The 25,570-nt window shown below is 41.2% G+C and overlaps 1 protein-coding gene across 2 annotated transcripts; it reads right to left on the bottom strand.

Annotated features, from left to right (window-relative positions):
• Positions 1-1,719: 1,719 nt before the first annotated feature.
• Dennd10 (DENN domain containing 10) lies at positions 1,720-23,710 on the bottom strand. 2 transcript variants are annotated; one of them, XM_041661919.1, is made up of 9 exons: positions 23,607-23,710; positions 20,455-20,651; positions 17,799-17,878; positions 14,536-14,684; positions 13,475-13,586; positions 11,313-11,413; positions 7,676-7,783; positions 6,443-6,537; positions 1,720-3,782 (listed from the first exon to the last, which is right to left on the bottom strand). In XM_041661919.1, the coding sequence occupies exons 1-9, from the start codon at positions 23,659-23,661 to the stop codon at positions 3,606-3,608; spliced, it is 1,074 nt and encodes a 357-aa protein (XP_041517853.1). In that variant the 5' UTR covers positions 23,662-23,710; the 3' UTR covers positions 1,720-3,605. The 2 variants fall into 2 exon arrangements, with proteins under 2 accessions (XP_041517853.1, XP_041517854.1); XM_041661920.1 differs by lacking the exons at positions 17,799-17,878; positions 23,607-23,710 and having other exon boundaries at positions 1,721-3,782; positions 20,455-20,593.
• Between the last annotated feature and the right edge of the window lie 1,860 nt (positions 23,711-25,570).

Here is a 25,570-nt window from a genome sequence, read left to right on the forward strand (position 1 = left end):
ATACTGAGTAATCCTGGAGACCAGCATGTGCTTTGGTGTGTGTGGTGCTAACAGTCCCTTCTGACAGGGATGGAAATGACTAGAATAGGGGGAGTGGGGATACTTTGGACCTGACATTTTAGTTACTTCTGTATTGCCATGGCAAAAACACTATTGTTAGGTTTCAGGAAGCTCAGAAATAAGTTTAAACTGGACTGTAGGAGAATTTCCTTTCCCTCCTCTTCTTCAAGACAGGGTTTCTCTCTGTAGCCCTGGCTGTCCTGGAACTCACTCAAACCCAGACCTTACCCAGACTTTCTAAGTGCTCTTGGCCACAGCCTACATTCTGCTGAGATGGCTTTCACCCAAACCCCAACCAAGGTTGGACTGATATTCTGCTAGCCCCTCAGGCCACAAAAAGGTACTTGGCTTTGTGATGCACCACAGAACTCACCTATGCCTTAGTTTGGCTCCCTAACAGTCTTGGAGAATGGTGCCATCATTTACCCAGCTGTGTCTGACAGATGTCTTGGCACCTATACCACTCCTCACCCCAGAAGGGTATAATTTCATGTGTTAAGAACCCAAGGCTTTAGGTGCAGCCTCGGCTCAGTGCAACAGCACCCCCTGCTGGCTGATTGCTGTTCTGGCTGATTTCTGAACCTTTCTGCTTGTGTTTGGAGACCAAATTCTGATCCCAAACCCCTTTGGAAAGCCTCTCCCTCATTCATCTCAACTCTTGTCATTCTCTTCTTTTGTCCCGTGGGTGCCTCATATGAGTTTGTGGGTTTTTCTGGCCCTTTACAGAAGCTGTGGAGGCCTTGAGAGCTCCCATAGCACCCCTTTCCTCTGAACAGATCTGGCTCTGGCCACACTACTACAAGACCTGTTGGCTGGTCCTATTTTCTAGATGTCGTTAGAGAAGATGCACACATTTGGCTACTGCAGTGTTGTTTCCACACTGAACTCACCAAAGGTATTTGTGCTTCTCTGTCTGCAGGACAATTATTCCAAAATTATGTTTTAAAAAAGTATCACAGCAGCCTAAAAAGACAAAATTGGCAAGTGACCTACCATGTGGCTAGGTGTAGCTATAGGTGGATGCCACACAGAACTAACGGTAGAGAACCATAGGCTAGAGAAATGGCTCAGCATTTAAGTGTGCTTGATGCTCTTCCAGAGGACATGAGTTCTGTTCCCAGCACCCATGTGCTGCCTGTGACTCCAGCTCCAGGAAGATCCAACACCTCCCCCGACACCCCAACATGTGGCATACACAAAGATGAATATAATACAATAAAAATCTTTTTTGTATGTGAGAAAAGATCAGGGTAAGTAGAAAGGCTTAAAAAAAAAAAAAAGAGGTAGTCAAGTATGGTGACCACACTATAATTCTGGCACCCAGGAGGCAGAGCCAGGCAGATCTCTTGTGTTTCAGGTCAGCCAGAACTACATAGTGAGACCCTGTTTCAAAAAATAAATAAAAAGTAGAAGCTAGAGAGATGACTCAGCACTTAAGAACACTTAGTCTTACAGAGGACCCAGGTTTGGCTCATAAACATCTAAATTCCAGCCCCAGGAAAGCCAATGCCTTCTGACCACCATGAGCACTAGGTATACAAGTGGTGCATGAACCTACATTACATGCAGGCAGAAGTCATACACATAAACCAAACACAAAAATGTCACAAGATGGTCAAAATCTCCACTGCTACTTAAACTTTATCAAAATGCTTTTATTTGTTTATTCATTTATTTTTACATACCAATCCCAGTTCTCCCTCCCTCCTCTCTACCCGCTCCCCCCACCTTCTCCCTCCGCCATCTGCTCCTCAGAGAGGGTAAGGCCTTCCCTGGGAAGTCATTGCATCATAATTTTGTAATTTTGAATTTTGTAATTTTTGCAAGAAAACAGAGAAAATAAAGACATCAGCAGTTCTTTTCATAAAGTGCAGATTTAATCTTCAATTGTTAAATCCTGTAAACAACTTATTTCAGGTCCTCTCTGTTCCAACCCAAGAAAAAGAGGGAAAGGCTATTTTTTGTTTTTACTTAAATGTCAAATTTTTAAAAAGACCCAACTTTTTGTTTTGTTTTTTTTTGATACAGGGTTTCTATGTGTAACAGCCTGGCTGTTCTGGAACTTACTTTGTAGACCAGGCTAGCTTCAAACTCACAAAGACCCTCCTGCCTCAGCCTACCAACTGCTGAAGATATGTATCACTATGCCCAGCAAAAAGACCCAACTTAGATAAAGTTTTTGCAAATGTGTTTCCTGGTAAGGTTTGAAGGTTCTGCAACTGTACTGAAGGAAAGTAGCCTTTCATAACTAACGTGAGTAGACACTGGAATGCATAATGTAGACATCTGTGATTATGTGGCAATTTTAAGGTCTCAAATTAAGAAGGTCCAATAAGGTGCTGGTGGTGCACGCCTTTAATCCCAGCACTCGGGAGGCAGAGGAAGGCAGACATCTCTGGGTCTGAGGCTAGCCTGGTCTCCTCCACAGTGAGTTACAGCCAGTGCTACACAGAGAAACCTTGTCTCAAAAACAAACAATAAAACCCAAAACAAAAACCAAACAAACAAACAAAGAAGGTCCAAAAACAGTGTCCTTTATGATGTGGTCAAATTACTTTTCCTGAAGTCACCTGAAGACACTATCTGGTTTTAGCCTCTGCAATTTGATTCTTAAGTTCCTTTATAATAATGAAAGCAGTATGGGCTGGGGGTTTAGCTTGGTGGGAAAGCACATGCCAGGCCCAGGTTCTAGCTCCAGCACTGCAAACAAAAAACAAAGGTGTTGCCGGGCGGTGGTGGCGCACGCCTTTAATCCCAGCACTCGGGAGGCAGAGGCAGGCGGATCTCTGTGAGTTCGAGACCAGCCTGGTCTACAGAGCTAGTTCCAGGACAGGCTCCAAAGCCACAGAGAAACCCTGTCTCGAAAAACCAAAACCAAAACAAAAACAAAAAAAAAAAAAACAAAGGTGTGGTGTTGTTTCTAATATTTAAAACGGTCTCCTCTGTTAAAGGAACTGGTTTCTTTTTCCCAAAGGCACTGCCAGCAGCAGTTAGTACAAAATCTATGAAAAACCTTCATAATATAGGCAAAAATTTCAAAGGCCCACCCAGAAACATTTTCTTTTACAAGAAAGTGCAACTGCAATATCTCTTGAATGATATTCTAGGTAATTCTGCAGAAAATATAGCAGTTTGGCTCAGAAAGTAAAAAAAATCTCTCATGAGGAATTCAAGTTTTTTTCTAGAAGAATAAAAAGCAAACTGCGAGGCAGCTTTCTGAAAATAAACCGTTAAGTTTATGGTTACAGTGAGACAAACAGGGATACACAATGAAGGAGTGCATGTGCTGAACTGTGTGCAACTCCTAAACTCTGGGACAGCATATGGCTCCTACCATTAGGACATGTTAAAACACTGTCCAGCACTGGATCAAACTGGCAGGGAGAAAAATAATCACAATTGTTTTTAAATGTTTCTCAGGACAGATCTCAATACTTGGAAATAAATCATTAAAATTAGAACATTTCCTCTGTAACTCCAATACTCTATAATGCCAGTGGGTACTCAGAATGAAGAGAAGTTCTGTCGGGGCTTGCTGTGGGCATTCAGATTTTTAGCATCTGTTCGGCCGCTGCTAGATGGTAAAGGAAGTTCTCTGTGGCAGGCGGGAATCGCTTTTGCTTCAGTGCCTCAACACTGAGGACAATTTTCCCCCCGTCATCTGACACTTCTGAAAATGGTGCTAGATTGGTGAAGATTTCTTTTGTTTTTAGAGCAATATCCTTTAAAAGAATAGAAAAATACACAGCATTTTAGAATCTAAAAATGTGAATAGCTATTTCCTAGAATCCACCTTTTGTTATCAGACTGGCTTCATAAACTGCCCCCTCACCCCAGGGCAGGGTTTTTCTGGCTCTTCTGGAACAGTCAACTCTTTCTTCCCTGCAGAACCCTGGTGATCTGTATCCTACTTCTCTACGAATTCACCTGCTTTGCTACATTATCTAAGTAGAATCATGTATCTGCCATTTTGTGATTGGCTTGTTTCATGCAACAGTTAACAAGTCCTGAAGGTTCAGTCTTGGCTATTAGACCCTTCTTTTCTAAGGCCGAATAATATTCTATTGTATGTGTCCACTCTATTTGTTTACCGACTCTTCCTGCTGATGGATAATCTGGTCACCCCCATCTTTTATTAAATATACATAACGCTACCAGTGACAAGTCTGTTTATGTCTCTGCCTTCAATTCCACTGGATATTCACCTAGAAGCAGGACTGCTGATTAAGAATCATTCTACGGGTACCATTCTTTGAATGAGTCTCTTCCCTGCAATTGCCCAGCAGAGTAACCTGTCACCTGTCCCATGGGCTTTAGCCTGTTCAGTAACTGGCACTCCTAAGTGGCTGGTGACTCACTGGAACTCACATTAGTCATGTCTTTTACCTGTTTTGCTGACATCATAATCACATTCAAGTTTTTTTTTTTTAACATTTATCACTTTCCTTTCCCAAGATCTCATACATTATGTGAGGTTATCTAAGTATCATTTCTAATCTATGAGAAATAATCCAAACAACCCATAGCTAAGATCTCTGATTGTGACCAATATTATCAAGGATGGCAGTTTCTCAGGCTATCGCCATCGCTCTTCACTGCCCTCTCTAACCAGATGTTATGACCCTACTGCTGATGACACCATCCATATACAGGCTGTAGGATATACAGAAATTAAGCTGAAACTGATCAAGACATTTTCTCCCTGCTTGCTAGCTTTCATAGTGCCAGAATGTGCTATATATAGGTCGCTGACTAAGAAAAGACAACAATGGTCTTACCTATTATTAGATCCTATATGCTATAAAAGTGACTTGTAAGGCAAGATGTGCCCACCACTGGTGCAATAGTGACAGGGCTATTACAGAGAAACAATCGTCCACTTTCTGACTGCTCCATGGGAGGGAATTCTTGATGCTACTATAAACATGGTCAAAAGCCCACGTCTAGGGTAGAGGGAAAAGGGGAGTTCATACTAAGGGCAAACATACTATTACTGTTTCCTAAATGGTCATATTACCAAACTGTCTTCTAAATATTTATGGTTATATCCACAGACTTGTGCTGATCTCACCCTTGGTCAAAGAGACTTATTTTTGCAGCGAGTAGTGATTAATGCAGAGACTCAAACTGGTCAGAGTGCTGAGAACAAGTGAATGAATGCTCAACCCTAAACAGGACATCTATATCACCACCCCACAAGGCTCAGAGAACACCACAGAAACATGGAAGAGAGGGTGGAAAGCAGTTAAAAGCTGGAGGATGGAAAGGAGAATTGTGAAATGCTGACATGGTTGTAGCATTCATGAACTCAATACAGCTCTGACTACCCATGTAAAATCTATACAAGATCAAGTTAAATTTCAACATGGATAGGGAGAGATAAATGAAGCCCCACCCTAACTCAGTAGAAGACAGCAGCACTGAGCTCAGTGTGGGGATGGCAGAGGCCTGAAGAGATGACTCAGTGGTTAAGAGCATCTGCTGGTCTTTCAGAGGATCCAGGTTCAGTTTCCAACACCCACATGGTAGTTCACAATCATCTGTAATTCCAGTGCAGGGGATCCAACATCCTCTTCTGACCTCTGGGTGTAATATAGTGCACAGACATACATGCAGGCAAAACACCAATACACATGCACACACACACATAATCCATAGACAGATACATGATAGATGATGGATGGCTAGATAGATAGATAGATAGATAGATAGATAGATAGATAGATAAAGTTAGGAGGGAATCTATTGGAGAAATCCAGAAGAAGTAGGCAGTAGATACCTGTCAAAGTACAAAGTATACCTGTATACATGTGTGAAATTCTCAAAGAATAAATTTTAAATGATACTAAAAAGAATGAGTGATTCTGCTCTAATTTGATGGGAGGCAATGGCCAATTCATCTAAAAGAGAAGTGCCTCAGTCTTAGGAGGAAACCCACCTACTTTTCCTAGCCATGCTGCACAGACCACCAGCACTACAGAGAAAACCGTGCTGTCAGCCAACCCTGCCAAAGCCTGCTGCTCCTTGCATCTGCTTACAGACCTATTACTAAAAGCTTGATCTCTTCAGAGTTCAAAAGTAGAGATTTGATTCCAAAGCTACTGTTTTACCATTTGCTCCCCCATGAAAATTCTTAGAGCAGATGAAATTCACTGGTGGTCCTCACAGGCATTCCAGCCTACTCAGTGGTTACAATTCTCCCCACTGGGGATGACTTCAGTACCAGCCCCTGTAATGACCCTCCCCTCCCACACACTCCACCTATCCACCTTTATCTTGGCCACTGCAAAACCTGTCCCCTGATACTTCATTCTGCTACCATGCCCTGAAAGTGTACAGTGAGGCTGCTACAGGATGCTTCCTAAGGCAAATCAAGGGTTACCTGTATCACCTGGCTGTCTGACTTCTCTGGGTCTTCTGCAGACTGCACAATTAGCTGACCAATTTCTTTATGCAGTTTGCCCATTGTCATGGCCTCTGATGAAAGCAGAAAGAATGTTGGATAAAGATTTAGAATTTTACACAATAAAAAATAACCAAGTCTTCCAACTGAAAATCTGAAAGACCACACTAAAGGACTTTTAAGACTACAGTTAACCCTCCGGGTTTCTGTTTTATTCCCAACACAAACATAACAGCATGCTGGAGGTATTATCACCAATGCCAAACCAGATTTCCCCTTCATATCTGCCTGATAAACTGGATGAAAAACACTGATTACAAGTGAGCTGTGATTGGAAGGCGAAACCCACGCCTTTACAGTTAAGAATCTAAGTGGCACATACATTTAATCCCAGCATTCTAAGGCAGAGGAAGGCCGATCTCTTTGAGTTGTAGGCCAGCCTGGTCTACAGAGTGAGTTCTAGTACAGTCCTGACTATGAAGAGAGACTGTCTCAAAAAAATCAGGGTGGGAAATAAAAAAATTAAGTGCATTGTTCTGGCAGGAAGGTTGTAAAAAAAAGAGCTTCCTACCAGACCCTCAGGTGCTAGAAGAGCACACAGCATGTTCAGATCCTTGGAAACACGCAAAGAAAACCGCTTCAGTCACGTGAACTACAGAATTGCTCCTGCTTGCTGTGAAACAGAAAGTTCTGTGTGTCACTGCAAGGGACACAGTCTCTTTAGATGGTACAACTGGAATGAGTGTGCTCTGTAGATCAGAAAATGGACAGTGCCATCCTTTCTGGTTCTGGCCATGGCCATTTTTTATAATTTTAGCCTTTTCCTAAGGTCTGTTTCTACTTTCATTTTTCCACATGAACATGGTCATGTTTGAAATTTTAAAACAAGTGAAAAGAGAAAAAAATCTGGTTTTACTCATTTGAAGTTGCTAGATAAAACCCTCACAGCATCAGATTCTAGCAGAGTCCTGACAGCCAGCATTTGGCTGTTCCCACCTTAGGGAACCAATGATAGAGCATACCAGAGCTATGAGCAGCAATCTCACCTGTCTTTCTAACACAGACCTGCAGGAAAACCGAGAAATCCCTCCAGCTCTAGCAGATGCCTAGCAAGCTCTCAAATATTGGTTTTAAGGAGTCAGCACAAAACACAAAGCTGCTTGGTTTACACCTCATGCTAACACTGGAACAGAGAAAGAATGGAAAAGTCACCTTTTGCGAGTGGAGCAATGGTGATCTCACTATCCGCCAGATTCACAAACACATCGTAGAGGTCTGGTCTGTTGCTCACCTCCAGTTCTACAAAGCCAGCAATGTAGCCTGCACAGTAAATAAATAAAATTACTGGAGCAGAGAGAAATCATGTGGTTAAAGTCTCAGAAGTGATCAATCTGATAGCTCACTGGCTACTTTTCTTTAGAATTTTCTACTATTCAGGAACATTAGCTGTACCTTGGCACTTTATTAGTGCTATAAAATCAAAATACGCATGGCTCAAAATGTTCTAAAACTTAAGTTCAATGTCAAGGAACAAGGCTGAAGGAAAACATTTACTTTTTGGTCAATGCTATTTAGGTCAAGAATGTCAGAAAGTAGGTAACTCTTAAAGAAGCCTATCCCCAGCTGGACAATGGTGGTGCACACCTTTAATCCAAGCATTTGGGAGGCAGAGGCAGGTGGATCTCTGTGAGTTCGAGGATAGCTTGGTCTACAGAGTGAGTTCCAGGGCTGTTACACAGAGAAACCCTGTCTCCAAAAATGAAAATAAACAAACAAACAAATAAATAAAATTTTAAAATTGAGGAGCTAGAGAGATGGTTCAATAGTTAAGAGCACAAGCGGATCTTATAAAGGACAGAGATTAGATTCCCAGAGCCCACATGATGGCTCACAGCCATCTGTAACTCCAGTTTTGGGCCTTCATAGGCACTAGGCACACAGTGGTCCCTAGACATACACAGGAGCAAAACACTTATAAACATAAAAGAGACTATAAATAAATCTTTAAAAAAGAAAATTAAATTCTAAAATCAGATGCTATATACACAAAATAATCCTAGGTATATTAAAGAACTAAATGGGAAAGAAAAAACATTTTTAAGAAAGCATAGGAGACTCTGGTCTAAGCCCAGGAAAAGGTTTTTCTAGACAAAATACAAAGTACTAAAGTAACAGAAGTCTAAAAAATTCCAACAAATTAAAATTACAAATTTGTGGGACCAGTAATATTGCTCAGTGGGTAAAAGTGTTTGTGGCCAAGACTAATGACCTAAGCTTGATCCCCAGACATACATGGTAGAAGAAAATCAACTGATACAAGCTGTCCTCTGACCTCCAGCAATATGCTATGGGAAGGTAAGCATGCAACTGAGCAACACACACACACAAAAATATAAAAAACAAAAAGAATTCTACTCATCAAAAGATACCACAAAATTTGTGGTGAAGCACACACCAGCTTGGAGATTTTGAAGCATAAGTAAAAATAATGTGCTTATATCCTGAACAAATAAAAGAATTTATACAAAAACTTAATTGAAAAAATGAGTATTGTTTTGCTGTAGAGAAAACAGGAAAGATATCTAGATGTGTTTACCCTTACTAAGAATCAGGAAAAATTAAAACTACAATAAAATACCACGCTAAACTTTCCAAGCTGTAGCTGGGTGGTAGTGGTCCATGCCTTTAATCCTAGCAAGAAGGCAGAGATCTCTGTGAATTCAAGGTCAGCCTGGTCTACAGAGTAAGTTCCAGGACAGCCAGACTATACAGAGAAGCCCTATCTCAAAACAAAACAAAATAAAACAAATAAAAAAACTTTCGAAGCTGGCAAACATTTCAATCTAACAGCAAGAGTGGTTGAAGACAGGAAGTAACAGAATCTCCCCTGTGCTGCTACAGAGAAGGTAAACTGGAGACTCTGAGGGTCACACTTAGCATTAGCCAGTGACTTGAATTAAACTAGCAATTCCACCACAATATTTAATGAGAAGTCTTATAAACATTCACCAAGAGATGCATAAGAATGCTTATGGTAGCACTGTTTTTAAGAAGGTTAACTATGGGCTAGCGAGATGGCTCAGTTGGTAAAGGTGACCGTCACTATGCCTGATGATCTAGTTCAATCTCTGGGAGCCCCAGTGTAGAAGGAGAGACCCAATACCCACAAGTTGTTCTCTGATCCCACGCATATGCAATGACAGACATATGCCTACACACAAAATAAATAAACATATTAGATTTAAAAAGTGAATATATAAAAAGTCATTCAGTGAACTCCAATGCAAATGGAGAATAAAAGGAACTACAGACATCCACATAAACATGGATGAATCCCACAAAAATATTAAATGCTAAACAGAAATAAAGCAGGTCATAGAAAATTTCATCTACTGCATCTATGCACAGAGCTGCTTGGAGATACGTGTTTATACATGAAGGCCAAAAAGGATGAATCCATAAGTAAGTGTAAGGGAAAGGAAAGCTGTGGGGAGGAAAGCAGGCGGAAAGAGCGGTGCTCCACACACCACCAAGAGGCTACTTAAGGGGCTGGAGAGATGGCTCAGTGGTTAAGAGCATTGCCTGCTCTTCCAAAGGTCCTGAGTTCAATTCCCGGCAACCGCATGGTGGCTCACAACCTTCTGTAATGAGGTCTGCTGCCCTCTTCTGGTTTGCAGACACACACAGACAGAATATTGTATACTGTATACATAATAAATAAATAAATTAATTAATTAATATTTTTAAAAAAAGAGGCTACTTAAGAAAACATTTTCTCTTTGTCTCTGTTGCTCAGGATGGAACTCAGGGCTTTGAATATGTTAGGCAAATATTATCTACCCCGAGTCATATATCTCCAACCGTATATATCTTTAGAAAAATATATTCTATTGACTGATTGAGTATATGTATTCAGTACTCAGTGCATGTGAAGGTCAAAGGACAACTTTAAAAAGTTGGTTCTTGGGGCTGGAGAGATGGCTCAGAGGTTAAGAGCATTGCCTGCTCTTCCAAAGGTTCTGAATTCAATTCCCAGCAACCACATGGTGGCTCACAACCATCTGTAATGGAGTCTGGTGCCCTCTTCTGGCCTACAGGCATACACACAGACAGAATATTGTATAATAAATAAATAAATAAATATTTAAAAAAAGAAAAAGTTGGTTCTTTCCTTCTACTGCGTATATTCTGGGAATCAAACTTAAGTCATCAGGTTTGGTGGCAAGTGTCTTTACTGTTGAGTTATCACTCTGGCCTCAACTCTGTGTATTTTGCATGACAGAAATATTTCATAATTTGAAAGGCAAATCATGACCCAGGTGGTGGCGGCACATGCCTTTAATCCCAGCACTTGGGAGGCAGAGGCAGGTGAATCTCTATGAGCTTGAGGCCAGCCTGGTCTACAAGAGCTAGTTCCATGACAGCCAAGGCTGTTAACACAGAGAGAAACTCTGTCTCAATAAAAGTACCAAACAAAAACAAAAACAAACAAAAAACCACTCAAAATCAAATTACTGATTAACTTGGTGCTGGGAATATAGCTCAGTGGTAGAGGCCTTGCTTAGCATGCCTAAAACCCTACATTCAAGTTCTAATACCAGGAAACCACACACACACACACACACACACACACACACACATACACAAACACACACAAACAAGTTAAAATGACAATTTTGTGCATTTTACTACATATTTTAAAAAATATTTCTAAATTGGAAAAAAATCATTGTATTTGCAAAAAAAAAGTTTTCTTATTCATCTTACCAATGTGTGCATGCCCCATCAATACAAACACATACGTTAAACATAAGCAGAGTCCTTCCTAACCTAGGATGTTCTCGTGTACCTGTGCACATCTGCAGGCCTTCCAGTTCTTCAGCATGGAGGTGCACGTAAGAATGCAGGATGGTCCAGTCCTGTCGATGCCACACCAGGGCAGGCAGAGTCCTAAGGAATAAAGGAAAAACTCAGTCATACAATTGCTGGCCTTCACTTTGGACACTTGTCTGCTTCTACTCCTCCCAAGAGGAAACATCCAGGGTAAAGTTCTATGGATGGCTAAGCAGAAACAGAGGAGAAATCTAAGCCTTAAATGGACTTGACAATAAAGCAATGCCTGTGTGTGTGCGCGTGCGCACGCGCACGTGTGTGTCTTTGAACAGGGTATTTTACCCTGGCTGGCTTGGAACTCACTATGTAACCCAGGCTGGCCTCAAACTCATGACAATTCTCCTGCCATAACCTCCAAAGTGCTGGTATTATAGGTATATTGTTAAAGTTAAAACCTTTCATTTGTTGTTTAGATAAAAAGGGGGAAATGTTATAGAATATTTTAAGGAATGCCATTTTTGTTTATGTTCTGGAACAATTTTTTAATGATGCAAAGATGTGTTTGATTAAATAAAATTCACCTGTGGTCAGGAGACTGAGTCAGCAACTAGGGTGATCTCTGTGAGTTCGAGGACAGTCTGGTCTACAAAGCGAGATCCAGAACAGCCAGAGCTAAACAGTCAAACTCTGTCTTGAAAAACAAAAACAAACAACAACAACAACAAAAAAGATTTAAGAATGAATTAGATTTAGTAAACAAAAAATTCCACTTCCCACACCCCATTTACCACTAACAATGTGAGTCAGGTAAAACGGAATCAAAAATTTACTTTAAACAAAGGTCAACAAACTAGGCCTCATGGGCTGGCTAGCTGCCTATCTTAGAAAATAAAGTTTTATTGACACAACCATGCTCACTCACACACATATTATCTAGAGTTACTTTCCTGCTAGCTAGGCAGCTGAGAAATTGGCAGAGGCACATAGTTCCCAAGCCTAAAATGTTTACTATATACATGTATGTGTATGAATGTGTACATATAAATATTTTTTTTAATTTATTTAATTTTATGTGTATGGGTATTCCACCTGAATTCATGTCTGTGCAACACATCTGTGCTTGGTGCCCAAGGAGTTACAGATGGTTAAAACCCACTATGTGGTACTGGGACTTAAATCCAGACCTGCCCGTAAGAGCAACCAGTGCTATTAACCACTAAGTCCATATCTCCAGCCCCAAGCCTAAATTACTTACTTTCTTTCAAACAACAATTTGCTAACTCATTGTATCTGCCAAAGAAATAGTTGTAGTCAGTATTGTAGGAATGTGTGCAGACACACCACAAGCACCCACTTACATATATAAGCATACACACCAAACAGAAGTTAAGGAGAGCCCTTCCTCCTGGGGTGCACATCTGCAAGTCCATTTCTATGTTGTTTTTTAAGACAGGGTTTCTCTGTGTAGCCCTGGCTGTACTAGAACTAGCACTGTGGACCAGGCAGGCCTCAAATTCAGAAACCATCTGCCTCTGCCTCTTGAGAGTAGCCTTTGCCTTCCAAGTGCCCTATTTCTAAAGATAAATAAAAATTCAGTGACCCTGAACTACTAGCTCTAAACTGAATCACAAAAATGGTATTTTACTCACACTAACCTGTTGTAGAATATTATTTTCTGGTGTGTGACTTTTGTTTATGCTTCATTTGTTTAACTGAATGGCCAATAGCGAGGCAGGAACAAGATAGGCGAAGCTGGCAGACAGAATATAAATAGAAGGAGAAACGAGGAAGAGAGGGAGCAATGAGATAACAAGGAGAGGACATGGTCAGGGACCAGCCACCCGGCCAGCCACAGAGTCAGAGTGAAAGTAAGATATACAGAAGTAAGAAAAGGAAAAAGGTCAGAGGCAAAAGGTAGGCAGGATAATTTAAGTAAAGCTGGCAAGAAACAAGCCAAGCTAAGGTCAGGCATTTGTAAGTAAAAATAAGGCTCCGTGTGTGCTTACTTGGGAGCTGGATGGTGAGCCCCCTAAAGAACAAAGAGTAAAGAAAAAAAAAAAATCACACTACACTAACCCATTCTCTTTTTATCAAATATGCAACAGAACATAGCACACAGCAGCATCTAGTATCTCCAACTGTAAGGAAAGCTCACACTTTAATAATTAAAGATGGTACCTGGTAAACTCCTGGACAGCTTCTATTTTGGGGTGATAAACAACAATTCGTTTTTTCAACATCAATGCTGTGTGTAAGATAACAGTTTCCATTCCAAATTGAGAAACAATGTCTTAAAATAAAAAGAAAAGATTGCATTAAATACATAAAAGCATAACGTTTCCATTAAAAAGAATTCTTTTTTTTTATTTTATTTATTTATTTTATTATGTATACAATAGTCTGTCTGTGTTTATGCCTGCAGGCTAGAAGAGGGCACCAGACCTCATTACAGATGGTGTAAGCCACCATGTGGTTGCCGGGAATTGAACTCAGGACCTTTGGAAGAACAGGCAATGCTCTTAACCACTGAGCCATCTCTCCAGCCCCCTAAAAAGAATTCTTGTCATATAAATACAAAATGACTTTTAATACACTGGCTACCTTAAGGCAAATGTTATTAAGTGCAGACATACTTCATTTAGTAGATGGATATGTTTATTTATGTCCTCATCAGGATATATATCATAGTTGCAGCCCTTTGGGGACTCTGGATACACAGATAATGCCAGAATCCCAAGGAAGTGCAATAAATAATACAAAGGAGAATCAACACTATTCAGAGTCATAAAAAGCTTTGGAGAATACCCAGCCCCGACCTCACTGAAGCCAGCAGATGGAGAGCAGTGGGCTCTGTTAAGGACCTGAGGCAGGGCAGCTCCACCTCCAGAGGACCGCAGGATCTGTGGCTTGGCTTTTGGCTGCCTGTCATTGTATTCTTCAGCTAAGTGCTGGATTAGACTATGGACATGGCTGTAGCTCTCTACTAGGAAGAGTTAATGACTAAGACGTTAGGAAAGAAAAACTGTGGAAGTCAGTGGAGACCATGAGCCATGAAATTTTGCTAAAGGCACATTTCTATAAAAGACACAATATGGAAAAAGGTTGCCACAAAATGTTTTGTTCTGACAGAATTCTAAATCAGTAAGCAACGTAAGAATTGATGTATTCTTCTGTATAGAAAATGCCTTGGCTTGGGGCTTTTGTTGCTGGTCAGGGTTTTCCTTTCTTTTCTTTCTTACCTTTGATGGAGCCTGCAAGATATGCCTTTCGACTATCATAGTCTCTGCTAAAGAAAGAGCCATTTTCTTCACTCTGGCAGATCCCCTTGGTAAGAACTGCAATGTAACTCTCCATCATTTTAACTGGGCTTCCATGTTTCAGATATATTCTGTGAGAAAGGACAAAAGGTGACAATGCTTTTTATGCAGTATGATAATGTGGGAAAGGAACCAATATTAGACACTAGTATTTTCTAGATTATGAAGTTTTAGCATTTCCAAATGTGCAAACCTGTTCATAGCATTTCTTCTCTAATTTACTTTGAAATACAACACTTGACAAATATAGACCATTTCTTTGAGAAAGGCTCTCTCCTGCCATCTGGAAATGTAGTCCCTATATAGGGGAAATTAACAATGGATTCCCAAAGCTGTTACTCCCAGGAATATTGTATTCTTACTTCTTCTTATGTCTTATGCTCACAACTGGTGCCCTCAGTCACACAACTCTGTTCTCCTGGCTCAACTTCCTTTGACAAGAGTTCAAAGCATCATTCACAGATAAAACAGTGCTGAAGCACCTATGCTTATTATAAGCAATCCTAGAAGTAACTACACTTAGATGGTTAAGAAACCCAGTGATAAACACAGACATCTGCCATCAAGTTAAAGACTTCCAAAAACACCGAAGGGAAGTCAGCTGCACTTATAGAGGCCACATGTTCAGTCTCTTCCCCTTGAAGTCCTTTCCATGGAGCAACTAAGACTACCCTCTCTCTTGTTTGTTTATTCATTTAATTTTTTTTTTTTGGTTTTTCGAGACAGGGTTTCTCTGTGGCTTTGAAGTCTGTCCTGGAACTAGCTCTGTAGACCAAGGCTGGTCTCGAACTCACAGAGATCCGCCTGCCTCTGCCTCCCGAGTGCTGGGATTAAAGGTGTGCACCACCATCGCCAGGCTCATTTGTTAATTATTTGACAGCAATTTATTTATTTAGAGGCAGTGTCTCTCTGTGTCCTGGCTGTCCTAGAATTTGCATGTAGACCAGGCTGGCCTCAGATTCAGAGAGATCCTCATGCCCCTGCCTCGAGAGAGTTGGGATTAAAGACTTAAGCCACCAAGCCTGGCTTAGAGCTACATTTTGTTTGAGAAACTTGACTGGGGCTGGTGTTATACTTCAGTAGTCAAGGGTGGGCCTAGCCTGCTTGAGGCCCTGAGTTTGATCCACAGCACTGAAAAATTAAAAAGACATCACTGGGCATACTTGGGCCTTTCAGCAGCTAATATAATAGAAAACTGAGAAAATTAAACTGAAAACTGAATTTTACAACTGACTACTTGAAAATTATATTTATTATAGATTAACTGGGAAAAAAAGAGCTAATTTAACTGATTACTAAATGCTAATTATTTCATGCTACAAACTGAGAAAAGGGTGGGAAGCAATAAATACTGTGAGAGCTCAGGTGTGACCACCAACAAGAGTATATTGCAGGGGTTGTGTGAACTGGGGCTGGGGAAAAGGAAGGGGAAATTCTGAATTTTATTGTAGACTCTTGTATCACTGATAATTTTTATGTGTTTCTTTCTTTCTTTTTAAGATTTATTTATTACGTAGACATACTGCATGTATGTCTGCAGGCCAGAGAGGGCACCAGATCTTATTATGGATGGTTGTGAGCCACCAAGTGGTTGCTGGGAATTAAACTCTGGACCTTTGGAAGAGCAGTCAATGTTCTTAACCACTGAGCCATCTCTTCAGCCCCTTACGTGTTTCTTAATAAAAAAATTTTATCAACATAATGAACAGAAACCAACTATAGTAATGGAGAAGTCAACATAAGATGACGACCCTGGGCTATGAGAGACAGAAAAGACTCTGTGGGAGAATCATGCAGTGTGGCCCCAAGAACCATGTGTGGACAGTAACTCTCAGGCCTGCCACAGCTGGTGTATACAGCAGACTCTAGGAGTGCACAGAACCCCATTAGCTGCAGGAGCAAGAGGAGGAAGGGAGGGAGTGGTGGCAAAGGATGCCATCCAGGGACTGAAGCCTTCCTGAGTGACCTCTGCTGTGTGTCATAGGAAGCACAACTGCCTGATTTTCTCCCCAGAAATGACGATAAGCACCTCTACATTTACCTCACCATCATGAAAAGTGTTTGTCCATGAATGTGCACAAAGACATCAGGCACGTGTGTGTGGGGACATGCAGAAGAATTACACATGAGCACACATGTAAAGCTGAGCATGTGGGAGCAGGAGGAACAGGGGACAGAGGAAGTGGCTGGCAATTGCTGAGTTCCCATTCCTTCTGGCCCATGGCCTGAGAGGAGGATGTGGAATGCCATAATACCATGCACTACAGAAACCAGACATCTAGGCTTTCTGAAGAGGAAGTTGAATCTGAAACAATACTGCCTTTGAACTCCAAAATACTTCCTGCTCAGTTCAGGTCTATTCAAATAGCCCTGACTAGGTAAGCCAGATACAATGGAAACCTCATGCTTTTTAGAAAACACCTCTATAGTGTTTTTAGTTTACAGCTTCTGGACCTGGACTTTTCTGTCAATAACAACTTCCCTATGTCAGTGCCACAAGACCAGCAACTGTTTCTGTTCCATGGTGAGTCACATGCCTGGAATTTATCGTCCACAGCAAGTCTTGTAGTATGGCTAGTTACATACACAGCAAAACCTCATTTGGTTAAAATACAGTCTAACTGTAACTCTTAAGTAATGGAGTTTTATTTTTCAATTTTTGCTTTGGTGTACATGTGCACATGTGTGGGGTACATATGTATAAAATACATAAAAAAAACTCAAACTTATTAGGCTTACAGTAGGAAATACAAAAATTCCCTTCAGCTCTTCACAAACTATTGGGTGAGTGAGTTGACACATTTGACATTTAGAAATACATATTACATAGTGATACTAGTAAAACAGGAAAGCTAAAACCTGTGAAAAGCTATCATTAAAAAGTCAATGTGCTTAATATGTAAGAAATATTGGGACAGACCAAAAGTGGCAAGCAATCTCCCAGGGACTACAGAAATTGGACAAACTGTTTTTTCTCCTCTCCTGCCCCATTTCCCAAATCAGAAGATAAATCCTTCAAGCAAAGAGAAAGTCCGTCCTGACAAATCAGCTTCTGCAAAGCCACAGTGGCTAAGTCAGGAGACTGAAGACTGAATTTGTTTCCTTCATGTGCACATCAGCTAGATCACTATAAAATGAGATCTTCAATTTGGTGAATTCGCATTTAACACAGTTTTCATACAGACCTACACAATATCCTAGTGAAGGCGGCATATTTCTCTGGGTTAAAATCTTTGGTCGTCAGAACAATAGAAAAATGAGTCACCTGTCCAAAAGAAACAAACAAACAAAAGCATACTTTTTAAAGATACTTGAATAGAATTCAATAGATACTTACTGTAAAAGATGACAGTATTATTCTATTCTAACAAACCTCTTGGACACAACATAGTTGCAATAAAAAGAAAAGACCAAAATGTCAAAGTCTTCACCGGCTTCTTTACGCTTGTTTTACTTTGAGACAGTCTCACTATGTAGCCCATGTTGGTTTCAAATTTGAGACCTTTTGCCTCAGTCTCCCAAGTGCTAGATTATATGTGTATGCCACTGTGCTCTGTTGAAAAATATATAGTTTAGACTATTCTAAATCTTACTATCTTTGAATTCTGAACCACAGATGTGGTTATGAATGCTGCTATAACTTGGCAGTCTATAATCCAAAACACAGGTCACATCCACTTAAGGATTTTCCAGAAAGAACTGAAAGAGAGATGTCTTATCAATTAAAAGTATTTGCCACTCTTGCAGAGGACCCAAGTTTGAATCCCTGAACCCACAGAGCAGCTTAATATTGCCTGTAACTCCACCTGCAGGGGGTCTGATGCCCTCTTCTGGCCTCTGAAGACACCTGTACTCAAATGGGCATACACATACACAAATAAAAGTAAAAATAAAGTTTGAAAAAGACAACAAACACAGCAAACTGAATATAAGTAAATTAGTCACGAGGGCACAAATCTGTAATGGAAAGCACTTGGGAAGTGAAGACAGAACAACCAAAAGTTTACGGCCAGCCTCAGTTACATAGTGAGTATGCGGTCAGGCTGGGCTATAAGAGACCCCTAAAACAAACCATCAAAGAGAAAAAGTACTTACTGAACAAAATGCAAAGATCTTATAATACATTGAAACTTCCAAGCTTACGTTTTCTAAGAATCCTATAACTCTTTATAAATGATTTTCCTATTTTTCATACCATTCTTTAAAGTCTGGGCATACTTCATAAAGTCCCATTATAGCTCAAAAGTTAACTCTGAAAAGTGAAGAGACACCACCAGGTTCATGCCACAGACTCAGCAACTTGCTTCCTTATTTTTCTCTTGGAAAACTACTTGCTTGAACTAGAAAAGCATGTAACTTAGCTGGGTGGCAGCATACACCTTTGGCACCGGGGAGACCGAGGCAAGCAGATCTCTAAGTTGAAGCCCAGCCTGGTCTACAGAGTTCCAGGACAGTAAGGGCTAAACAGAGAAACCATCTTGAAAAAAACCAAAACAGTAACAACAAAAAAGAAGTCATATAACTTATTCCCGGGTCATAGTGATACTAACTACTCATAGAAAGCAACATACCAATAAAAGTCTAATTATGACATAGATTTTCTTAATAATCACTTTAAATTAAATTGTATCTTAATCATATACAAGTAAATTTAAAAATTCTTAACTCAGCCAAGAATAGTTATAATACTTAAAAAAGTTTTTAAGGGACTGAAGAGATAGATCGTTCAGTGGTTAAGAACACTGGCTGCTCTTACAGAGGACTGGATTCTATTTCCAGTACCCACATGGCCATACATGACTGTTTCTAACCCTAGTCCCAGGAGATCCAACACCTTTTTCTGGTCTCTGCAGGCACTAGACACACGTGTGGTACATTCATACAGATATACATTCAGGCAAAACACCTATACATATAAAAATAAATTTAAGGGCTGGAGAGATGGCTCAGAGGTTAAGAGCATCGCCTGCTCTTCCAGAGGTCCTGAGTTCAATTCCCAGCAACCACATGGTGGCTCACAACCATCTGTAATGAGGTTTGGTGCCCTCTTCTGGCTTTCAGGCATACATGCAGACAGAATATTGTATACATAATAAACAAATATTTAAAAAAAATAATAATAAAATAAATTTTTTAAAAAAATTTTTAAGTTTTTTTACTAGCTGGAATGCACTTGTAGTTCAGGCTGGTCTTGAACCTGGCAATCCTCCTCCCTGAGTCCCTTAAGAGTTGGAATTAAAGGAATGTGTCATCACTCCCAGCTTCTAAAATACTGCTATGTTTTTGAAACTCCCTATGGAGATCAGGCTGGCCTCAAACTCTCAGAGATCCACCTGCCTTCAAAGTGCTGGGATTAAAGGTATGAGGCACCACACCTAGTCCTAAAACAGATTTTAATTATGGAAAACACTTGTCATTTTTACTCAGTGTGGCTGTGAGACTGCTCTTAAAGCTCTAGTCTACCAGACTGTAACTTTGATCCTTAAGTTGTTGAGCATTCAACTAGCCACAATGGAGTGCAAAAGGGAACAGTCCCAGAGAAAATAACATTTGAGTCTTTCAAGTGTGTATTGTGAAATACAGAGTCTTTTTTTTTTTTTTTTTTTTTTGATTTTTCGAGACAGGGTTTCTCTGTGGTTTTGGAGCCTGTCCTGGAACTAGCTCTTGTAGACCAGGCTGGTCTCGAACTCACAGAGATCCGCCTGCCTCTGCCTCCCGAGTGCTGGGATTAAAGGCGTGCGCCACCACCGCCCGGCTACAAGTCTTACATTCTTAAATCACTTTAGATTTACTGAGTTTTTTTGTTGCTGTTGTTGTTGTTTGACCTGGTAGCAGTCATACCTTTTTCAAAATTGAAGCATCTGGGACTTCAACTGTAGTGATATAAAACCACGTTCTTCTGTACTGGCCAAAGACAAAGGGGTGGAGAAGTTTGTTTTCATCTGTTAGGCAGCATTTTCGAAGCAGCAGATTCCTTAATGAGGCTGTGGTGGAAGGATAACACCACACCCACAGAACTTCTCCATTAGTGTCCTTTTCTATGGTGGAAAGATGGTCACTGTGAGAATGTCAAACAGCAGCAAGGAAGTAAATTGATTGGTTACTTAGAAACATTTTGTGGAATCAGTATTAACAACCCACTTTACAAAGCAACTTAGGCTCTTGAGACCCAAAATTCCTATGAACTCGTGATTTACATTTGTTTGGTTGTTTTGTTTGTGATCACCCAGGCTAGTAATTCTCCTGAGTCTATCTCTCAAGAGTTGAGATTACAGGCTTACACCTTGATTTTAGTTTTAGGTCACCTAAGTAAAACAGGTAAAAGTGTTTGTTATGTAGCCCAATGGCCTGAGTTTGACCCCAGAACACACATGATCAAAGGAGAGGACTGGCTTCCACAAGTTGTCCTCAGACCTCCACGTGGACAAACCGTCTACACGTTCACATACACAAATAAATAAATAAAACTGTAATGAAAAACTAGGCTTAGATATTTGTTAAGATGATCTTCTCCCACCAAAAAAAAAAAAAAAATGCTATCGGGGCTGGAGAGATGGCTCAGCGGTTGAGAGCATTGTGTGCTCTTCCAAAGGACCTGAGTTCGATTCCCAGCAACCACATGGTGGCTCACAACCATCTGTAATGAGGTCTGGTGTCCTCTTCTAGCCTGCAGGCATATATATATATATATATATATGCAAACAGAACATTGTATCCATAATAAATAAATTTAAAAAATGCTATCGACTTATATTTTTATGTAACAGGAAGATCTTCAATAAAAACACATAGGAAAGGTTCCTAAAAGGGAAAAAAGAGAGGGTTAGGCATATAGGCAGAGCCACTTGAAACCCTGGGCTTGATCCTTAATCCCCCTTTCCCAAAAATGAAGGGAGATAATGAAACCTCCTTCAACTCATGTTATATACAGACTAGATTAAAATTTGCGTTTTTTAATGGGGATGAAACCCAACACATCTTACATGCTAAGCAAGAGTTCTACTGTTCTACCAAATTTTTAAAATAAAAATAACCAAAATTATCCATTCATAATGTAATTTTATCACCAAAATAAGCATCTCAATTACAAAAAAGGAAATAAAAGAACTTGTGGGACTAGCTCAGTCCCCAAAGTAGTTGTTCACTATAGATTTGCGTTACTATGCCTGATACCCTCTTTCCTTAGAAACAAAAAAATCTTTTTCTTTTCCTGAGACAGGGTTTCCCTGTGTAGCTCTGGCTACCCTGGAACTCACTATGGAGACCAGACTGGCCTCAAACTCATAGATCCACCTGCTGCTGCCCCTGGAGTGCTAGGACTAAAGGCATGCTAACACTGCCCAGTTTAGAAGTAAATACCTTTTTTCTTTCTTTTTCTGTTTTTTTGTTTTTGTTTTTGTTTGTATTTTCAAGACAAGGTTTCTCTGTGTAGCTTTAGAACTTGTCCTGGAACTTGCTCTGTAGCCCAGGATGGTCACGAACTCACAGAGATCCACCTGCCTCTAATTCCCAAGTGCTGGGATTAAAGGTGTGCACCACCACTGCCCCGCAAGGAAATACCTCTTAAATGCATGCCACAATAAAAAACTAATGGACTGGGTTTTTTTTTACGGGTAGGTATTTTTTTTTAAATATTTATTTATTATGTATTTAATATTCTGTCTGTGTGTATGCTGCAGGCCAGAAGAGGGCACCAAACCCCATTACAGATGGTTGTGAGCCACCATGTGGATGCTGGGAATTGAACTCAGGACCTTTGGAAGAGCAGGCAATGCTCTTAACCTCTGAGCCATCTCTCCAGCCCCCCCTTTTTTTTTGAGACAGGGATTTTCTGTGTAGCCCTGGCTGTCACGGAACTTGGTCTGTAGACAGAGATATCCCTGAAGTGCTGACAAGTCCAAGATGCCTGAGGTACTTAGGCTTTGTTTTCAAGCACTTTTTAAAAACTGCATTAGAGGCCGGGCGGTGGTGGCGCACGCCTGTAATCCCAGCACTCGGGAGGCAGAGGCAGGCGGATCTCTGTGAGTTCGAGACCAGCCTGGTCTACAGAGCTAGTTCCAGGACAGGCTCCAAAGCTACAGAGAAACCCTGTCTCGAAAAAACCAAAAAAAAAAAAAAAACTGCATTAGATATGAATACAATGTGCCTAGAGATGGCTTAGCAGTTAGCACTGGCTGTTCTTCAAGAGGACTGGATTCGATTCCCAGTACCCACATGGCAGCTCACAATTGGCTCCAGTTCCATAGGATCTAATGATCTCTTCTGGCTTCCGTTAGGCACCAGGCATGCACGCGGTGCAAAAAACATACAGTCAGACACTCATGCAAAATGAATAAATAAAATTTTACACTGGAAGAAAAAAATGAATTGAGGATAAAGACACTCCTTTGAACGTCTGAAAAATAATTAGTGTAGTTATTTGCTAAGCCTAAGCAATGGCTTGCACTCTGCAAGGAAGAATAGGGTTTAGGCGCATTAGAACTTCGGGAGAGAGACTATTCAAAGGATTTTATAAAGGTTTATTCATTCGTGCAGTCCGGTGTCAGCTACCGCCTGCTTGGACTGCACAAAACTCACACACAGTTTGAACTGTCCAAAGATACCTATGGATTTCCTCATCATAAATTCCTATAAACTAGCCGGGGTCACAAATGTGACCACGCAGCAGGGACATCTGGATCAACTGTCTCGTAGTTCTCCACCGTGGAAGTAGAGGTTCGAGGTCACCCTGCATGGGTTCCAACACTGGCTCCGCCACTTCCTCGAGACCCCCGGGGCATCACCTATATTCCCGGGGAGCTGCAAACACCAGCGGCCCCGCCCCAGCTCCCCAACCCAGTATTCCCAAGGCGGAACCAGCCCGCAGGCCTCACGTCAGTCCGGGCGGCGAGGAGGCCGAATTCCGCGGCCCGGGTCCAGACCCTCCCCGGCAGATCTGAGAACCGAGGTGGAGCTGCAGCGTGGGCTGGCGGGCAGAGAGCCTGGGTCCTTACCGATCAGCCCGACTCCAAGCATCAGCTGTGTATCCGTGGCCACGACCGCAGCCATCTTCCGCCGCTGCCCCGTTCGCGCCGCAGGTCCCGCCCCTCCTCTTGGCCACGCCCACACCCCTCTTCCGTCTCTTCCGGCCGGCGGATCCGACCCTGCAGGTACCGCCCCTGCTTCTCTTTCCTGGCGGGGACTTCCTCCTCGCAGCTCCATTTCTCTAAACTCTGTTCAATCACAGAGCCCCACCCAGCCTTCCACCCTCGGTTTGTGTAGTACCTTAAAGATGGAGTCTCCATTCACTGATTCATTACAAAAACGAAAACAAATAAAAATAATTGGAGACCTAATATGTGTTGGGAACGCTGTTGACCAAAAGAAAATAAGCATTCCAGTAAGGGTAAGGGACATTAATTGGATAAAATATTGCTAGGACAGGTCAAAGTGATAAGCGGCATGAAGTCAACAAAATACTGCAAGTTGGGGGCTGGAGAGATGGCTCAGAGGTTAAGAGCATTGCCTGCTCTTCCAAAGTTCTTTTTTTGTTTGTTTGTTTTTGTTTTTCGAGACAGGGTTTCTCTGTGGCTTTGGAGCCTGTCCTGGAACTAGCTCTATAGACCAGGCTGGTCTCGAACTCACAGAGATCTGCCTGCCTCTGCCTCCCGAGTGCTGGGATTAAAGGCGTGCGCCACCATCGCCCGCCTCTTCCAAAGTTCTTGAGTTCAGTTCCCAGCAACCACATGGTGGCTCACAACCATCTGTAATGGGGTCTGGTGCCCTCTTCTGTCCTGCAGGAATACATACAAACAGAATATTACATACGTAATAAGTAATAAATATCTAAAAAAAATACTGCAAGTTGTCAGGGAATGAGGTATACCACCTCACAATGGGTGTCAAGCAAGACTTCCTGAAGTATTATGTTATTAGGTATAATACACATGCCAACTATCAAAAGAAAAAGATCAAGTCATCATTTTCAGAGTGTTTCCTTGCTGTTTGATGGGGGCTAATGACGGCAGTGTTGCAGTGACCTACACAACACACCCTCTGAAAGTAGATGTTTGCCTTACCTATGTACAGTTTCAAGAAAAGAAATCCTTTTTTCATAATCTTGGCTTTTCCCTGAGCATTAAATCTTACTCTAGAAGCTGGGTGAAGATGGCTCATGCCTTTAATCCCAGCACTCGGGAGGTAGAGGCAGACGGATCTCTGTAAGTTCGAGGCCAGCCTGGTCTACAGAGCGAGTTCCAGGACTGGCTCCAAAGCTACAGAAAAACTTTGTTTGGGGGACGAGGAGGAAACACTGAATAATCCACTCTAAAATGATAAATTGTATGCCATGTAACTTTGATAAAAAATCATTTAAAAAAAATCATTTAAATATTTTTTAAATCTCTTTAACATTTTTAAACTTTATTTCTTAGCCGGGCGGTGGTGGCGCACGCCTTTAATCCCAGCACTCGGGAGGCAGAGGCAGGCAGATCTCTGTGAGTTTGAGACCAGCCTGGTCTACAAGAGCTAGTTCCAGGACAGGCTCCAAAGCCACAGAGAAACCCTGTCTTGAAGAAAAAAAAAAACAAAAACAAAAACAAAAAAAAAACAAAAAAAAACTTTATTTCTTACTTCTATGTGTATGAGTGTTGTCTGTGTACCACATGTGTGCAGTGTACATCAGAGGTCAGAAGACAGCATCAGATTCCCCTGGTACTGGAAATACAGACAGTTGCAAGCTGCCATGTGGGTTTTGGGAATTGAGCCTGAGTTCTCTGGAAGAAGCCGAGTGCTCCTAACTGCTAAGGCATCTCTGTCGTCCCTCATTTCAATAATTTTTTTGGTGTTCTGTGTTTGTGTATACATGTGTACAAGAGTATGAGTGCACACTTACCCATATGTGCACATATGAAGGCCAAGGGTATGTCAGGTATCTTCCTCTTACTTCTTGAAACAGAGTCTTTTGTTGGTCCTGGAA

Source organism: Microtus oregoni, unplaced genomic scaffold (genome assembly GCF_018167655.1).
Source record: "Microtus oregoni isolate MIOR12 unplaced genomic scaffold, Mior012 000012F_ref0000307, whole genome shotgun sequence".
In the NCBI taxonomy this organism is placed as follows: Eukaryota; Metazoa; Chordata; class Mammalia; order Rodentia; family Cricetidae; genus Microtus; species Microtus oregoni.

Coding starts and splice junctions, on each gene's coding strand:
- Dennd10 (XM_041661919.1), bottom strand. CDS start 23,661: ATGGCTGCGGTCGTGGCCACGGATACACAGCTGATGCTTGGAGTCGGG. Junction 20,652..23,606: donor GCTTGGAGTCGGGCTGATCG/GTAAGGACCCAG, acceptor TTTCCACCATAG/AAAAGGACACTAATGGAGAA. Junction 14,685..17,798: donor TTCACTAGGATATTGTGTAG/GTCTGTATGAAA, acceptor CCTTTCTCACAG/AATATATCTGAAACATGGAA.